At 28.7% G+C, this 18064-nt stretch overlaps 1 protein-coding gene across 2 annotated transcripts; it reads right to left on the reverse strand.

The window, feature by feature from the left end:
* Positions 1–4538: 4538 nt before the first annotated feature.
* Positions 4539–13551, reverse strand: LOC100803730 (homeobox protein knotted-1-like 6). 2 transcript variants are annotated; one of them, XM_003531947.5, is made up of 5 exons: positions 12615–13536; positions 12366–12488; positions 12032–12167; positions 5320–5558; positions 4539–5005 (listed from the first exon to the last, which is right to left on the reverse strand). In XM_003531947.5, the coding sequence occupies exons 1-5, from the start codon at positions 12921–12923 to the stop codon at positions 4847–4849; spliced, it is 966 nt and encodes a 321-aa protein (XP_003531995.2). In that variant the 5' UTR covers positions 12924–13536; the 3' UTR covers positions 4539–4846. The 2 variants fall into 2 exon arrangements, with proteins under 2 accessions (XP_003531995.2, XP_040874416.1); XM_041018482.1 differs by lacking the exons at positions 4539–5005; positions 5320–5558 and adding an exon at positions 6591–8461 and having other exon boundaries at positions 12615–13551.
* Between the last annotated feature and the right edge of the window lie 4513 nt (positions 13552–18064).

The following is an 18064-nucleotide window of genomic DNA, read 5'->3' on the forward strand; positions in this document are numbered from 1 at the left end:
TGCCATGAAACTGGCTACCAAAGTTTTTGAAAGTTTGGATAGTTATCATTCTAACTTCATGCCTAGCCTACACACAGGGAGAGCAGTTAAGCCAGATTCCCCAGAAGGGTAATGAGAAGCAAATGGTGCATAAATTACATATCCGGATATGATTTGTCACTGAAGAAAAATTGAATGTATTACTAGTTTACAATAACAAGCTACTATTTATTTGTGCTTTGATCTGTAAAACATGTTTTAATAGTGATGCATCTCACCAACATAATGTGATATAGTTGACATATAATCATACTATCTCAGAAGCATGTAATCAAGGTATCAAGGTCCGATTTCAAAGTCTGTGTGTGCATAGAAATATGTAAATTAGAAGAAATGAGTCCCTTAATGAGTATGACAGATCGGTCTAGTCCGTGAAATCCACATTTTATCACACTAAGATTATCTTCAGTAAAGTATTTCAGTTAATTTCTTACTTTTTTTACTAACTGAAAAACTTATTTAACTATTTGATAAACAAGTTATTTTTAGTAGTTTCTAGTATTTTTTGAAACACTACTTGATATAGCACATTTTAAAACTGCTACCTTCTAGCATCTAGCTTTTTATATTTTCTTCCATTTTTATCCTTAATATATTTATCTAATTTTTCGATTACCCTTTAAAAATAAATCATGATTTTATTATTTTTCTATCATTTTATATTTTTCAACTACTTCAATAACTAGTTTTATTGAATATTTACAATTTAATAAACTAACTTTTTAACTAATTTTGTTGAACATATTGTAAATATTAAGTATCAACATTTATAATAGTCTGAATACTAAAAGCATCAAAATGTATTAACAATAGTCCAAATTACAAATACACACCAACTATACATAGTCTTAATATCTTAACAATGAAGTGTTATTGTCTTAAAAACAAACATAAAATATTCTTAAATTCAAATACACCATATTTTGAAGTCCACGGACAAGCCCATGAACCCGGGAATTAAGCACGTATGAAGTTTGCGAGTATAACAATCCGAGCCTAAAATCGCCTATGGGTATATGAATTAAAAAAAAAAAGTTTATTATTTGTCATGTTTATGAGCTTAATGGGTCAGTTCGCAAATCTAGGTCTATATACCCACCCTAGTATTTTGGCATGTTTTATTGTATATTTGTGCAAATTATTTCACTCATGTATGAAGCACCTCGCATTGATTTTCAATTTGTGAGAGATCTAGTAGCCAACAAGCAACTTCAAGTATCTCATGTTCCATCTAGTCATCAATGTGCATACCTCCTCACTAAAATCCTTGCATTTTCGCGCCACAAACTTCTAAAGGACGTGTTGAACTATTGATATGATAGAGTAATTAATAGTTAATACAATTTAAATTCAAATTGTAGATATGTTAGGATTTGTTATTCCATAGCATTATATATATATTATTCTTTTAAAATCTACAATGATTAATGAAACCCTAATTCTATAATTTTTTTTAGGGAATCAACCTCTTTACTTGTTATGGGTTTTATTATCTTTTTACTCTCTAAATTTTTCAAGATTTTTATTTTTTAGGCTATGTTCGACAAACTATTTTAGTTTCTACTTTTTTTATTAGGTGAAAAATTTGTTTGATTGTTTAGTAAACAAGTTTTTATAAATAACTTCTAATGTTTTTTTTAGTAACTTCTAACATTTTATGAAATGTTAATTGAAGTAGCAATTTTTAAAACTTTAGCTTATAACTTTTATATTTTGTTTCATTTTTATCCTTAAAATATTTATTCAATTTTTTTATTATCTTTTTTAAATGTCATTTTACAATTTTTAATTACTTTAACAACTAGTTTTATTGAACACTTATAATTATATAAACTAACTTAAAAGCTTCCATGTATCTATTATCAACTAATTTTTAAAATATAACTTTAATTTCTAAACTCTTTTTTTCCACTAGTTTTAGTCACTTTTTTTTTTGTTCCTATTGTACCAAGGACTAAAAGTAAACATTAAAAAGAGGTAAGAAATATCAACCAGTTAAAAATTCAAGGACTAAAATCTAAAATATTAAAAAATATAAGCAGTAAAAACATAATTAATAAATCCTCCGGTTAATATAAACCCACCATGCCACTAACTTTCTCAGTTAAAGTGAAACGCAATATGCCCACTTGTTCTCGGCAGATCCAAGTGCCAATCATCCGTTGCATTCTTTCTTGTGCATGGAAGTTTTGGAATCAAAGTTAAGAATTATATATATATATATATAACAAATTACCAATATCTTCATTCTCGATGGATAAATTCACTAAATTGACAGGGATGCCACATATAAGGATACGTTTGTTTTTACTGATAATTGTTTTAGTCTTTTAGTCTTGGAAATATTTTTTGAATATTATTTTCTAGTATTAATAAAAAAAAATATTTGGTTAATTATTAAAATTGATTGGAATTATTTGTTTATTCCCGAAAATAATTAAAATATATGTTTAGTTGAGTTATTTTTTCTGAAAATATATTATAATTACTAAAATATTTTTATTATAAAAACTTTTGTCTTGTTTTCGTGTGTTCAACGATTATGATAGTTAAAAAAGAAATAAAATTTGTTTGTTAAAAAAGAAACATAGGAAGAAAAGAAAAAATTATTGAGTTGTGAAAACATTAATTGGACATAAATGAAATGAAATTTGTGGGATTAAAAAAAATTTAATTATAAATCATGAAAAATCAATAAGAGAATAGTGTGATAGTAATTAATAAAAAGGTATATATAAATTGTTACTCAAAAAAATATTTCCATCCTATGAAAATAATTCTTTTATGACTTCTCTGATATATTAATAAAACTTAAGATTATATCTTTTCAAAAATAAAATATACGCATGTTTAATTTTTTCAACCACCTCACATAACAAACGTGCATAATTTTTTACAGTCTTATATTCGCGAGAATAATCCTTCAAGTGGCTATATATTAGGCTAGAAAAAGGTTGACAGCTATAAAAATCTAGGAATGCTTTATGAACGTATCTAAGAAATATTTGTCTGGTATTTGTGGATGAAAAAAAAAACCTAAAAAAAATCAAAATGATTTGATTGCTTGGGAAAAACATCAATTAATTAGAGCTCTGTGGAATATAAAAATTCGAAACGCATCCTACTCTAAAATCTACTGAGATTTGTTTTGAGGAAATCAATGACAATTGACAAAGTGATTCGTTAAGGAGAAATTATTAATTGGTTTTAAACTAAGTCTTACTATTTAGAATGTTTCATTATTTTTAGGCTTAATTATATAATTGATTTATTAATTATAATTAAAAGTTCAGTAAGATTTTTAATTATTAAAAAAATTAATTAAATTTCTCAATTATTAAAAAATATAATCAAATCTTTTAATTGTTTAAAGGATTTCCAACATTTGTTGCTTAATAAGTTATTTATTTGTAGATGTCATTGTTTAATTTTTTTTATCAATGGACATGTCATATTATGTTGCTTAAAATTATACTTAAATTGTTAATGAGTAAAAAAATATTTCTTATCATTTAAGAATTATTTAAGAGAATAATATAAAAGTTGTTTAAAATTAGACTATTAGAATAAAATATGAGTTATTTAATTATGATATGACATCATAGGAATTAATTAACATAAGATAAAAAAAATTCAAATTGAGTTGCTTAAATTACACTTACTGAATATACTTTTATAACACTACAATTATGTCATTTTTACTAGCTTACTTTGTAAATAGATATTTTTATACCATACAAAATTATTTTTTTACAACGGTTGTATTAATCGCCAATAAAAAATGTTGCCATTTTTAAATCAATTGTTTTGAAAATCAATGGAAAAATTTATTGTTTTACATCATCGGTTGAATTGATAATAAATATAAAAATATATATTTTATCAATTAAATTAACAGACTTGATATAAAAGATACGATTATATTGTTGTAATAATTAGATGACATGTTTGATCGTTTAACAATGAAATAACTCAATTCAACTTTTAATTATAATCAAGAAATCAATGAAATGGAGAGGATACAAAAATCAACTAATTCAGATACGTGGATTTTATATTTACATATACAAAACAATGACAGATAGAGAGATATGTTAATTTTATGTATAACACCTTCAGATTATGTTTAATCACTCTAGTAGCTTATACATTACTTAACTACTTTATAAGCTTGTTTAATATACAAATTAATTTTAGTAAAATCTAGTTTATTTTCTTAAGTCTCTTCAACTAATTTATTAAAATAAATTAGTTTATAAACCAGCCACTAACATTTTTTTATTTTAGTCATTTATATCTTTAATATATTATTTTAAATTCTTTTTACTTTCAAATAATTTCCTTTTGTTATTTTAACTTATTAGTAATTTTACTAAATACTTTGAATACAATCAACTGACACTTTCAATTGTTCTGCCCCTAACTTTAAGCTTTGGATTAGACCAACACAACCTAAAGAACTTCGCGGCTCAAAAGAACATTTTGTTCTTTCCCGGCAATAAAAAATGATAAATTTATTCAAAATAATTATGTACATGACAGATTTTAGGAGAACCAAAACAACAAAAGCATACCATTCCCGATGTCATCAGCAGTTATTTATCAAGATTCAAGAATACAAGTGAAGCGAATAAATTACACTATCATTCCCCATATTTTTTTTGCAGGGAAGTAATTAAGCATTTCAATGTCAACCCCTTCTGCTTTCAGAATTTACAGAATAAAGCACAGGAAATAATAACTAATAATTAGGATATACATTGGAGAGTGTACTAGCCATGCACATGCACATGCACATGCACACACCTCATTCATCAGTAAGGAACCGACCGGTGAGACCATCCACCATAGAGAACGGCATGTTCTCAGATGGTTTCCAGTGACGCTTTCTCTGATTAATAAACCAGTTGTTAATTTGCTTCTGGTCTAACCCAGTTGATTTAGCCAGTGCAATCTTATCACCTTCCTGAAAGATCATCAAGAAACAAGCTTTTGATAATGTAGGCGTAGACTTAATTATATTCATTAACTGATGTCAAGCAATGTTTTTCCTATAATAAACTATACACTGAGAGTTTAAAACAATTTTACAATATCATTTACTCACATGAACCAACTATACACTGAATTTGTTCACTTTTATAATAATTACCTTAAAATTCATGCCAACATTGCGTAGTCATTAAACTCAAACTATATTAGGTAATCGGTAATAAAAACGATAGGATATAAAATTTCACCAACTTCAAGCAAAATGTAGCATCTATTATGTATATTTACCGTAGGGTATGGCCATTTGTAGTGAATATTCCACCATTGAAGTAGTGTTTGCCTTGCGTCTTTGGGCAGCTTACCCCTCTTTTTCTTCTTTGAAAATTCCAATTTCAAATAACCAATGTGACTTCCAAACTTGCGTAAAAGCCTATCCTTCAGCTCTCGATCTTCACTCCGTAATTGGCCATCTTGAGGATCACCATCTCCAGCACTAAAACCTTCTTCTGAAGATACACCCCCATCATCTAGCCAAAATAGAAGCAAGACAAGTCATAAAAGTAACACGGTATTTGTGTAGGTATTACCTTAACTTTGAAAGAGAAATAATAACTGTAGCAGTTTGTTAACTTACAATATAATTCAAGAACAATAGTTCTCGTATATTTTCTTCAACACGAGATGTTCGGCAAGATAAAATTCATATATGCTAAGCGGGCATTATAAAAATTTAGTGTTTACAATATCAATAACCCTTTAAGTCATTTTAAATTGAAAGCACTACTAATACCCTCAATAATTTCTCACTTTTAATAACTTTTTACCAATACAGATCACTATCCTTTTTTTCGCTTATTTTTTAATTACAAAATTAAATTAATTTTGTCTATACCTAACCAAAATCCCTCGTATTTAACGTTCACAAAAGATAGAAAAATCTTATTTCTTTTTGCACTAACATTTACACATTAATTTTTAAATTTTATCTGTTTTTTAATCACACCTTTAATCACCAGGGAAATGGAATTTATTTGAATATGAAAATTCCTCTTTAAAAAGAGAAAATAAAAGAAAAATTGATTTTAAAATAATTAAGTTTAAAATTTTTCCTTTATCATTTTTTCCATGGTATATTTTAAATGAACTTCTTTTATTTGATTTTTTTTTCACCATACAACCAAGGATTGTGTTGGGAAAAAAATCGCTTTTATAGGAATCATACATCTTTCATTTGGTGACACGTCTTTTATAGTCTGATTATATAAGTGGAAAGAAAATAAGAAAAACAATAGTGTTTTATTGTATTTTTATAAACTAAAGACAAAATAAATAAATAAAAAGAGTTAATTTTTAAAATCAAAACACATTTTAATAATTTCTTTTCCTTTTTCCTCGATTTCTTTCCTCCCAAAGAAATCCAAGGATGGCAAAGATTGCTTACTGGGCCAGCAGGCCACGGCCAGGAAGAAGTTTACTGATAGCCACTCAATCCGACAAGGATTTGACAGCCACATTGGAGAACAGTGTACACACTTGACCTTACCTGACCTGACCTAGGTTGGAAAGAAAAAAATAATAAACGAAAATCAAAAAGAAAATCAGTGGTCAGAGGCAAGTTCCATCCATTGTCAGTAATCAGTGCCAAACGAAAGGGACTCAAAAGTTTACTTACAACGAAGCAAGCAAACAAAACAACCTTCCCCAATGCTCCGTTTGTTTGGTGGGAAAGAAAATTAAAAAGATATATAAACAGTAAAATAAGATAACACTTTTTTATATTCTATTTTTAATAAAAAAAATTACCTAAATTCACATTTTATTTCAGGCTAAAACCATATCATTGATCCTTAACTCGAGTGAAGACAAACTCAGGGATTAACCACGGTATAACTACACAAACAAAACAGCACGAGCACGCGCCTGACTTATTGGTATCAGCTACTACTTGAGGGCCCAAACATCCAATTTTTTTCTCTTTTGTCTTCTTAAATCACCAGACAAAATAGGACAAGTTTTTTCATTATTTCATCAGCAATTATATTTATATATTTTATGATCCCTTTTTATGGTAAAAATCTGTTGTGTGCGAAAATTGGGTGTGAAATAACCATTGTGCAAAAAATCTCTATCACTATCTGTACAGAATTTAATGGGGCTAATATATAGCTCACAAATAAGTACAAGTTCTGAACTCAAGATAGATCTCACAATAATTTAAGAAAATGATATCAATGCCTTAATATATCTCGCCCCAATCGTGATAACTCAAAATACTTTTTAATGCATCAATTCTATATAAATAATTAGCATTTTTTTAAAGATTAAACGAATTGGATAGAGTTAGAACATATTTCTATGCTAAAAGAAAGTTTAGGCATTTATAGATCGAACACTGATAAAGTCATCACATGTGAGAGAATTTGAACCTACATTGTTGTAAAATTAACACTAAAATAAGATTAAATTTATATTTTTTACACTGTATTATAATTCAAAACTTTAATCTCAATTCACTTTCATTATATTTCATTCCAGTCTACCGAATGAATCCTATTTGAGGCAATGAAAAAAACAGATCCGGGAAATAAATTACGGCATATATAATTTTTTTTAGGGCATAAACTTGAAGCTGAGTGAAGACAATAGGATTGTTTTCCTTAGAAGGAGGGACCTGTTTCCCAAAAAGTGATGGCATTTAGAGACGGACAAGTGTGATTGTTTTGTCGTGCAAACAAGATCCAGAAGGTAAATGAGAAAGAGACCCCACGAGGAAAGCAGAAGAGAACAAAATATCCAATCCAAGGGCAATTGGCAGACGTTATGCTACGCAGAATCGCGCAGTGCCTTAGCAGGGCAGGGAGGGCATAGCATAGTGCGTGGGGAAAGATCTTAAATGGCATTGAACGTTCTATCAACACGAAAAAGCTGCTTTTCCCCCTCAGCGACAATTGCGGGAGTGCATGTGAAAGTTTATCACACTCTTAAATTAAAATCACCCGCTGCACACGGGATTTTCCATTTTCTCTACAATTATTAGTATTATTTATACTACCTCCACCCCATAGGTTGTCTTCTACATTTCATGCTTTTGCAGTTTTTCCAAAACCCAACAAGCTTTGGAAAAGAACCATGACCATCAAATATTTGCAGCATGGATATGAATATGATACTTGCATGTCATTTATTCCTTCACACTATCTTTGTGTTACTTCATTAAACTTGTGAACTATTAATTTTATTTTCATATAAATGAGAAACGGTGTATAAAAAATAAAAATCATCTTTTTTTTTTCTTTACAGTCTTTATTATTAACAGAAGATTTTACTTCTAGGAGGGAAAAAAAAAACATCAAAACATCACCCAGAAGAAAATGTAAAAGTAAAACCGCGAATGATAAATAACATGTTGTTTTCCGTCCTGTGCATGATCCTGGGGTTTTATATAATTCTCAAACATCAGTTACCCAAAAACAAGCATGCAGTATAAGAGAACAATAACTGCACAACACGAGATCACAGTAATCCGTATAATCTAGTTATTTCTACCCAATCAAGTAAATATAGACCCATTTTGTGGCAATACAATATTATGGCAAAAAGGGTATATAGCTAATAATTTTGAAAGTAGTTATATGATTCTTATAATTAGGAAAACAAATTATACCATTTGTTTCTTATGTATAGAATAAGAAGATTGATTTAGCAAAAATGATTATAACTAGGCAATAGTTCTCCAATTATACCTCACATCCCATGCATCCTCCATTTCATACCTCTAAAACAAACCATGGATTAGAATCTAATCCCAAAAGAACGGGACCAACATTGAAACACATCACAAACCAAAGTGAACAAGTGGGCAAGTTCCTCAGATGCCTAATGAAGATTAAAACCACAGCTTCAAGTATTAATAAAGAACTACATGACATATTTAGTAGATGGAGGGATTCTAATTGTAACAATATTAAAAATAAGAAGCAATTCAACCATTTAGGGGGATCAGATCAAAATGAAAAGCCGTTCTCGCATTAGACATTCAAGTAGTTTGTGAAGACTAACAAATGACACAAGTTGAAATACATATAAATGCCAACAATGACAAAAAAAAACTATAATTTGCAAAGGCAAGAGTTTCAAGACAGCAATAAATTTAGTAATTTAACCCAAACTAATTAAAGGCCCTATCAATGCTATTAATAAAACATAAATTTGCCACACTGATAGCTAACTTAAATTCAAGCTAGCACCAGAAATTTTCTTCTAAAAATACAAGATCTAATTTGATGCATGAAGAGATTGCAGTACTAGGAAAAATTAAAAATCAAAAGAACAAAGGAGAAAAAAAAACAAGGAATTTTAGGTCCTGTCAATTTCGCTTTTCAGACACACGTTCAAGAAAGATAGGTTTGCAAAAAGAATGATTAAGGAGAATCCATCAAAGCATGCAATACAAATTCATTAAAGAGTTAAAAATCATCACTCAAAAGGTAATCTGTACTTCCAAACATAAAACTATAAATTATGTTACTCGCTAACCATAACCCACCTGACCATACTTTGCATTTACAACGTTTGTGTTAAATAAAATATTATTAATGACCATCATGACCCACATAATATGCCAGCCTCAACATAGTGAGCAATCTGATTCTAGCATAAATGAAAGATGGGAAGGGAAAAAATCCTAAGCAAATTGGTTAATTTCCACAGAAATCAGGGTATAACATATATCTACTTCTGTTTGATAATATTTATATATGATGAGAAAGCAAGGATGGAAGAGTTATCAATTTCCAACAAGATTGAGTCGTATACTTAGGCAATGTAATTAACCCTTATTTAACATTATTTGAAACTTTACGAATTTAATGCCTTGAAAGAAAGAAGGCCAAACAGAATAAACCTAACCACAATTATGCTGGTTTCATTTATAAAATTTTCATAACACAGCTGCTTTCTATTTTATAAAATTGCAAAAATCTAACATTACTTTAGCTCCAGACAGACAATATCAATAGATAATTCCAAGAGGGGATTCTTTAAATCTAAAACAACCTGCATCACCCTTTAAAGTATGAAAGCAAATATGCAAAGATATGATCCTCAAATCCAAAATGGCCAGATTTAAAGGTTAAAATATTATATAAAAAGACAATTAAAGGCCAGAAATTTCGTGTTTACAGCAAAGATAGAAAGAAGAAAATTTTCCATCTATATTTCTCACACATAAAAAGAGATAAGACAGTACCACCACATTTGGAGTGAGTTACCGAATCATTAACTCATAGTGTTGAATCACATGTTCTGTTAGTACTACTATCATCTAAAGAATATGAGAGACACGTGAATTTCAAACATAACAAGTAGGATTTAAAAGACCCAAAAGTCATCTCTAAAACTAGTTGCACAATGTCATCACGTTTAAAATACCAACCAACAAACAACTAACAAGAAGTTGCACAAATTGTCTTGATGAAACGCACAAGTTTGTTTGAGAAAAGTCAACTTCCAAAAGTTGATATAACGGCAGGAGTTACTAATGAGGAAAGCAAAGGAGTTATTACGGGAAGCAAAAGATAACAACGTCATTATCACAAACGATAAAAATGTTCCCAAAAATAGACAAGGTCAAATATAAATCAAGCGTCATTATCATCACTCATAACTAAAAAACAAGTATTTTGAGGCAAGAATCATTACTAAACTTGTTCGTGTGAGACTTTTAAACAGGACCCGATCAATCCACGGGGCTGGAAGCAATATTACAAACGCCATCTTTGACAATATTTTTTTTATCTAACACTTAATAAAAATGTTACTAAAATTTTTTGATGGCATTCAAAAACTATAACAAAATTAAAAATAAATATTATTAATATGTTTTTGTAATATTCATAAAATGTTACATATAATAACCCATGTTGTTAAAACTTTTTTGTGATATTTTTAGACTTTAGTAACATAAACTATATACAACATTTGATAAAATGTCGTAAAAACATATTACTAACATTTATTCATAATTTGACAATATTTTTTGAATGGAACCAAAGGCTTTTAGGAACATTTTTATTGAGTATTAGACAAAATAATATTGCTTAAAGTCACATGTGGGAGTGAAGACACAAAAACGGAAGACTAAAAATGCAAACTTGTGAGAACGATAAAAGGATCCTTTTAAGACCACTGGGTGTTTGCAAAACATCACTTATATTCTATTCTTTGGTCAGAGTCAAGTATCTACAAAACTAGAAATTCAAAGCCATGTTCGTCAAACTAGAAAATTCAATGCCAGGACAAATGCATAAAGAAAATAAAAGAAAACAAAGAGAGTGTGAAGAGAACAAATCCAAGTAAGACAAGTCCAAAGATTATAGCAATTAATTCAAAGACCCATATAAAGATGAAACTGAGAAGTGAGAAGAACAAGGTGAAGGGGGAAAAACACAAGAATATAGACCTAAACACATAGCAGTCCATGAATGACCAAAACAATTCAAACTTTCTTAAGCACGGTCACAGTCTCACATTGAAAGCACCCACAAACAAAGGGTTTTTAAAGTTACAGCCACATACAAAGGGTTTTTAAAGTTACACCCACATTAACTACAGAAAGCAGTGTAGCAGTTATGCACAAACCAATGGAAAAAAGAGAGTGAGAAGCCTATCCAATAGGCTTATTAGGGTTTTCCACCTTTTTTCTTATGTAACTTCAAAAGCTGCAAATCATGTATTATTTGCAAGCATATATTACTGATAGTATTCATATTCTCAACCAATCAAAGATCACTGGGTCTAGTTAACCTCTTGTAGTTCTGTTTCTACTCAGATTAACGCTAAAGCACAAAAAACGTGAGAGATGAGAGAGAGAGTAATAACACAACGAGCGCAGATATCAACAAACAATGAGTAAAGAACCAGAAAGAGAAAATAAAGAAGCCAAAAAAAAATAAGTGGAAGCAAAGTAAAACAGAAACTGACTACTACTACTACTACTAACCGGAAAGTGTTAGAAGAGAAGAACCACTGCAGAGATCGGTAAGCTGAGTTTCGATCTTGTTGAGGAAGGTGGTGGCTTCGTCAAAAGGCCGCGTCAGATCAGATTTGTATTTCACCAGCATGTCACAGTAGGTTTCCTGAAACATCATACAAAACAAAAATCACACACAAACTCAAAGTAAAATAAATAAATCATTGAGTAAAGTCTCGCATTATTACTTGGCTTGGGTTAATGTGTGTGTATGAATGTGAAAATATGTAATAATATATAAAACGTGCGTGCGTGTGCAGGTATGAGAGAGAAGAAGGAGAAAGGGAAGGAAGAGGGAGGGGACCATGAACTCGTCGAGTTCGGGATCGGCTTCAACGCACGTGGAAACAACAACGTCTCTCTTGCAAACGTCGTTTTCTCGTCGGATTTCCTCTAACAAACACGCGATTTCTGGAGGCGCTCCCACCTGTGTAACCATATTTGTTAAAAACAGTTATGAACAATTGCATCCTAGTAAAATAAAAATAATAATTGTTGTTAAACAGAACAAAGAGATATATAAGGAATGAATAATTTAATTTAATTTCATTACCTTCTGGCAATCGATGTAGGCTTGGAGAAGGCGAGGGTAGTGAGGGTGAGAGGCGATTTTGGCTTTGATGAGAGAGGAGGCGTCGTTTTGGCGCTGAATTTCCGGTGCGATGGTGGCGCCAGGGTAGGGTTCGGTTTCGTTGCCGGCGGTGACGGCGGAGAGAAGCTCGTCGGATCCGAACATCGGAATCCGGGCGGCGGAGGACATTAGGAAGCTGTGGTACTCCGCCGGGAATATGTTCTCCGGCGTCATCAGCGCCCCGTCCGAGTACTCCGTCGTGGACGACACGCCGTACATTTCGTCTTCCATAACGCTGCGTCGTCGTTTAGCTTCTTCGCCTTCTGTGCGTCGTCGCGTCTTTGTAGTGTGGCTGAGGCGGTGTTCTAGAAGAAAAAATTGCAAAGCGAACAACAACGACAACTACAACACATCATGATATTATACTAGTTTTTTATTTTATTTATTTTACGATTATGATTAACGCTAACTAGCTTTTTATTATTCGAAGCTGCGAAGACACGAAAATGATTTTGACAAAAAAAAAAAAAAAAAGTGGAATCGCCACACTTACGTTCACTACTGCAGGTACTAATATCGATGAAAATGAAGATTATCTGATTTTTATAATAAATTAATTGATCTTTCTGTGATAAAATAATAATATAATTAAACTAAATATGGATGGAACTAGAGTTTAGGATTTGGGGCCGGTGAGTAACGGAAAAGAGAGAAAGTGTATTGGGGAGAGTGATTATTTTGGTGAGGAAGCAAGCAACTGCAGCGACAACATGGAGAAGCAGTGACACACAACCAGTGGTGATGTAAAACAAAACGGAAAATTATATTATTATTAAGAGAGGAAAAAGAAATAGTAGTGAAAAAGGGACTGAAGTTCAGCTTCTGAGGTTGATTTTCTTTTTAATTAAACTATTGCCACTTGAAAGGACACGTAACACCTCAAATTCATGTCTTTTTTATATATATATACAAACAGCTTCCCGAGAAATGATGTTCCAGTCTAAGATAAAAAAAGAAATCTTCTGACCTAAAAAATATTTATATTTAAGTCATTTCAAAGAAATGAGTGGATTTTGAACCCTATCTTTTGATTCTGTCTTGCTCCATTAAAACCCCTTTCTTTATATCTAAAAAAACTTTAGAATCTAACTAACTGTTTTTAATCATTTTTAATAGAATTCACATTTCAATTACAATTTTAACATTCACACATTTTGATTTGAGTTCAGTTCCACTTATTATCTATTCATGTTTAACTTTTAAAATTGAAAGAACTTCACTATTAGGAATTGTTTGTGTGTAGGGAAAGAAAATCTAGGTACGTAATAGCTTGGCATTTAATTAAAGGGATAAATTGAAACATCATTTGGGTTGTCTAGGCCAATCGGCGGGGCCAGGTGGTGGTAATCTATGACCTTCCCTGTTGTTATCTGCTCCTATGTCTTGGAAAGGAATTTAAGTGCACTTCAATTATAATTTTGGAGAAAACTTTTTTCTATAATTTTTTTCTATAACTTTTGGAGAAAACTTTTATTAGTCTAGAATAAAAAAAATAGCACCTAAAATAATGTATATATCTAAGTTTTTTTCTATTATTTTTCGTTGTGTAAGTTTATTAATATTAATATTCTCACTAAGTTCAGTGATTAAGTAGTCACTACTCGCTATGGTTTACCATACGTCAACTATGTGTTTCGCGATGTATTTTCAATTTTGTTTCTTTTTCATTCAAGGAGGAGTATTTATTTTCTCTTTTATATGCCAAAAAACTTTAGGACAAAAAGACAAAACAATTTCAGAGTTGACGATCGTTGTGTCGTAAAATTCAATTCCTTTCCATAGTTAATTGGATGTACAAGTTTGTCTAGTCTAAAACCTAATTTTAAATTATTCTTGTGTGTACGTATTTACGTATATAAATAATAATAGAGTACTGTGACTGTTAATTTAAATATTTTCTGACTTAAAAAAAAATCTTTAAAGTCTACAATTTCTGACTAATTTGATAAAAAAAAAAAAAAGTTATACGAAGAACACTATAAATTTTAAACTCATGACAATATGGTTTTGTTACTCATGAAGTACATTATAAAAGTTTTAAACAAGTCAACTAAATATCCAGATATTCAGTTCTTAGTAGTTTTCTAATCCATCCTCGAGAAATTCATAACTTTTTTTAGGAAGTTAAATGGTAATTTCGGTCCTATTTAAATTTTTATTTGCATTGTTTTTGTTTTTCTATTTTTTTCTGTAATTTTAGCCCCTATATTTTAGATAATTTACCATTTTAGTTCTGTCTTTAATTTTGTATACTTTTTTCTTTGTCTAATTAAACTCTAGATTTAATATATTAATTTAAGGAATCATCAAAAAATAACTTCATTGATTAAAATATAAATATAAAATAAAATAAGTGTATGCAAAATTAAATATCATATCAAAATTACAGTTTTTTTAAATATGAGAGTTAAAATTTTTAAAAAAAACTATAAAGATTAAAATCATAAATTAAAAATTAAAGGAAATCAAATTAAAAATCACATCACAGAACTAAAGATCCTAATTATGATGAATATCAAAAAAGAAAAATAAACATCTAACTTTTTTTTCTTTTACTTTCTTCCTTATACCAAACAAAACATTAGACTATTAGAGTGAATTCTCTAATACACTATATGAAATAAATTGTATATTATCTTGGGTTTTATTAAATAGGAAATAAATTGTATATTATCAATGTAATAGAAATGGCCATAAATGTATCCGGCTTCGAAATATATGTATGTTGCAACTTGCAAGTAAGGCTTGATCCCATATTAATTAGGCTAATTGTTTTATTACAATCGTTTTTTTTTTTTACTTTATTTGTTGCAATCTATATATATGATAGAATAATCGCTCAAAATTTGCTCTTTTGAGTAAGCGTACCTTGACCAGAGCACTAATATTCCGCGCATTGCAACTATTGTTGTTGGAATCTTCGACTCCCTTATCTTTCAATTTGTGAATAAGTGAAAGGAACCTTAGTTTTTCGTCATAATAATTCGAGACATAGTGTCCATAAATGGAGACATAGTGTCCATAAATGCAAAAGTATTAATATCAATATCAATCAATATTTAATACATTAAATTAATACTGATGCATGTTTAATAGATTTTGATACGTAGTAAAATATACTATTAATTATTTTATAAAATAATCATATATGGCTCCAACGTAGCTTACATAGAACTCTGATATGTTTTTCTTAAAAAGAAAAACTCTGATACACTTGAGATGTTGTTAAGATAAGGTTTAAGATATGCTTGGTACCAATGATATCTAACTAGCTTTTGGTTAAGTAGATTGTGCAAATATTCTTGTTACAGATAAAAAAACAAAGATATGTCTTGGTACTTGTTGTAGTTTTCTATTGTTATATTTAAAATGTTTTTGTGATATTTAATTTGGATAAAAATTATTATATATATATATATATATATATATCCTAGTTTTCATTATCAATCATACCTCGTCATATTGATTCATTAAATTAGTTTATAATTTATAAGCTTTGAGTTAACTAATTTATTTATCATAAACATATATAATATAATCGGTTCAACCAATAATTCTTTAATTAAATTAGTCTGGGTGATGTACTGCCTTAATTCAATGATAAGCCAGTCTAGTTTAACAATACTGAAAAATATCATGCATATGACTTATATTTCTTTCAATTTAATAAAATACCTATACATTTTATTGAAGAATTTAATTTTCTTTTATATTGTATAAAAAACACACTATAAACCAATTAAAAATCACTACAAATATAACTTTTAAATAATTATTAAAAAATTAATAATATTAATACTATCATATATATATAACAATCTACATTAGATGAACACATAAAATACTTTTACACTATACAGCAACATATTTTAATTAAATTCGTTTATAAAAATGGATTTTATAATATATAAAAATTAAGTTAATTACAGTTTAACGATATATTCCGGTATAATAATAATGCATACTTATGATCATAAATAATATGAATTTTACAATCAAAATGTATGATTTTTTTTATCTTGTTTTCAACATTATGTTAGTTTGAGTAAAATTAAACTTCAATTTTTTAAATAATTTCTTAAGTATAAATTTTGTGGATAAAAGATTTAAAAAAACATAATAGAGAAATCAGACATTATTAAAAATGATTTAGCCAATTTTCTAATAAAAATTAATAATCAATAAGATTGACTTAGTGTTGAGAAAATAAGGAAGAGGAAAGGGAGAGCTTGTGGACTTAAATCCTCTCACTAAAAGAACTAAAAACTAATATTTATTGATAAGAAAAAGTATTTACAGTGAAAATGTAAGAGAAGAAAGAAAAATGTTAGTAGATAAATAAATGATATCACGAGACAAGTAGAAAAAAATAAATTTATAAAAAAAGAAAGTCATAAAGAGAAATATATAATAAATATTAATGAAGAGTTTAATATTTTGGTTTTGTTTATATAAAACTCTCCGTAAAAGCTTATAAGAGAATAAATTAAAGAAATAAAATAAATTTACTTTTTTATAAGTTCAAATCAATACTTATGTGCTTAACTTTTAAAAAAAAAAATCTAATTTAAATTTTTTCAAAAGATGAAGTATACTTTGGTTGAAAAAGAAATGCTAAGGTATATAAGTAAATTTGAATATGTGAAAAACTTTAATTTTCTTATTTTTTATTATCTTCTCATATAAATATTTAGTAAGATTTTTTTCCATATAAAATCGTTAAAATATTTATATTTCATCACCTCATCATGATATGGTGTTACGTGTAGATTGCAAGGGTAGGCTTTTTACAATATGTTATCTGGTGGGCAAAAAACTGAGGTAGGTATACATGGTTTTTGGTCAATATGTTTACATAAGAATTGGATTTTGGAAAGGCTAGTCGAATTTAATCAATTTATGCCCCTTCTCTCTTAGGCATGGATATATTATTTTTTTTCTCTTAATGTAATATTAATACGAAGTAGTTCTTATTAAAAATGATAATTAATTTTTATCAGAATTATAAGTATGTACAAAAAAAATATTTCTCTTCCATCATAATTTATTTTATATTCAATGGTCAATTAGAATTCAAACATTAAACTATTTGATAAAAAAATATAAATTATTATTAATTATGTCAATCGTTGTTCAACCTATACATGAATTATAATAATGTTACAGGCAGTTTACTTCCCCTTTTTTATTAAGATTTTAATCCTACGAAATTTACCATAATGTAATAGGATATACATGACATGGTAGATGTAAGAATTAGAGTATCTCTTTAATGGTAATAACTTTTCTTTTTTTAATAAAAAAAATATGAAACTTGTTCACATATTTGAAGAAAAAAGTTACTCGTCTATATTCTCTCAAGCTAGTAAAGC

Source organism: Glycine max, chromosome 8 (genome assembly GCF_000004515.6).
Source record: "Glycine max cultivar Williams 82 chromosome 8, Glycine_max_v4.0, whole genome shotgun sequence".
NCBI classification, from domain to species: Eukaryota; Viridiplantae; Streptophyta; class Magnoliopsida; order Fabales; family Fabaceae; genus Glycine; species Glycine max.

Bases quoted from the DNA above. Each gene is read 5' to 3' on its own strand.
- LOC100803730 (XM_003531947.5), bottom strand. From the start codon at position 12,923: ATGGAAGACGAAATGTACGGCGTGTCGTCCACGACGGAGTACTCGGAC. The intron at 12,168-12,365 runs GTCCCCTCCCTC...ATGATGTTTCAG, and splicing joins CCGAACTCGACGAGTTCATG to GAAACCTACTGTGACATGCT. The intron at 5,006-5,319 runs GTAAATATACAT...ATGATCTTTCAG, and splicing joins ACAAATGGCCATACCCTACG to GAAGGTGATAAGATTGCACT.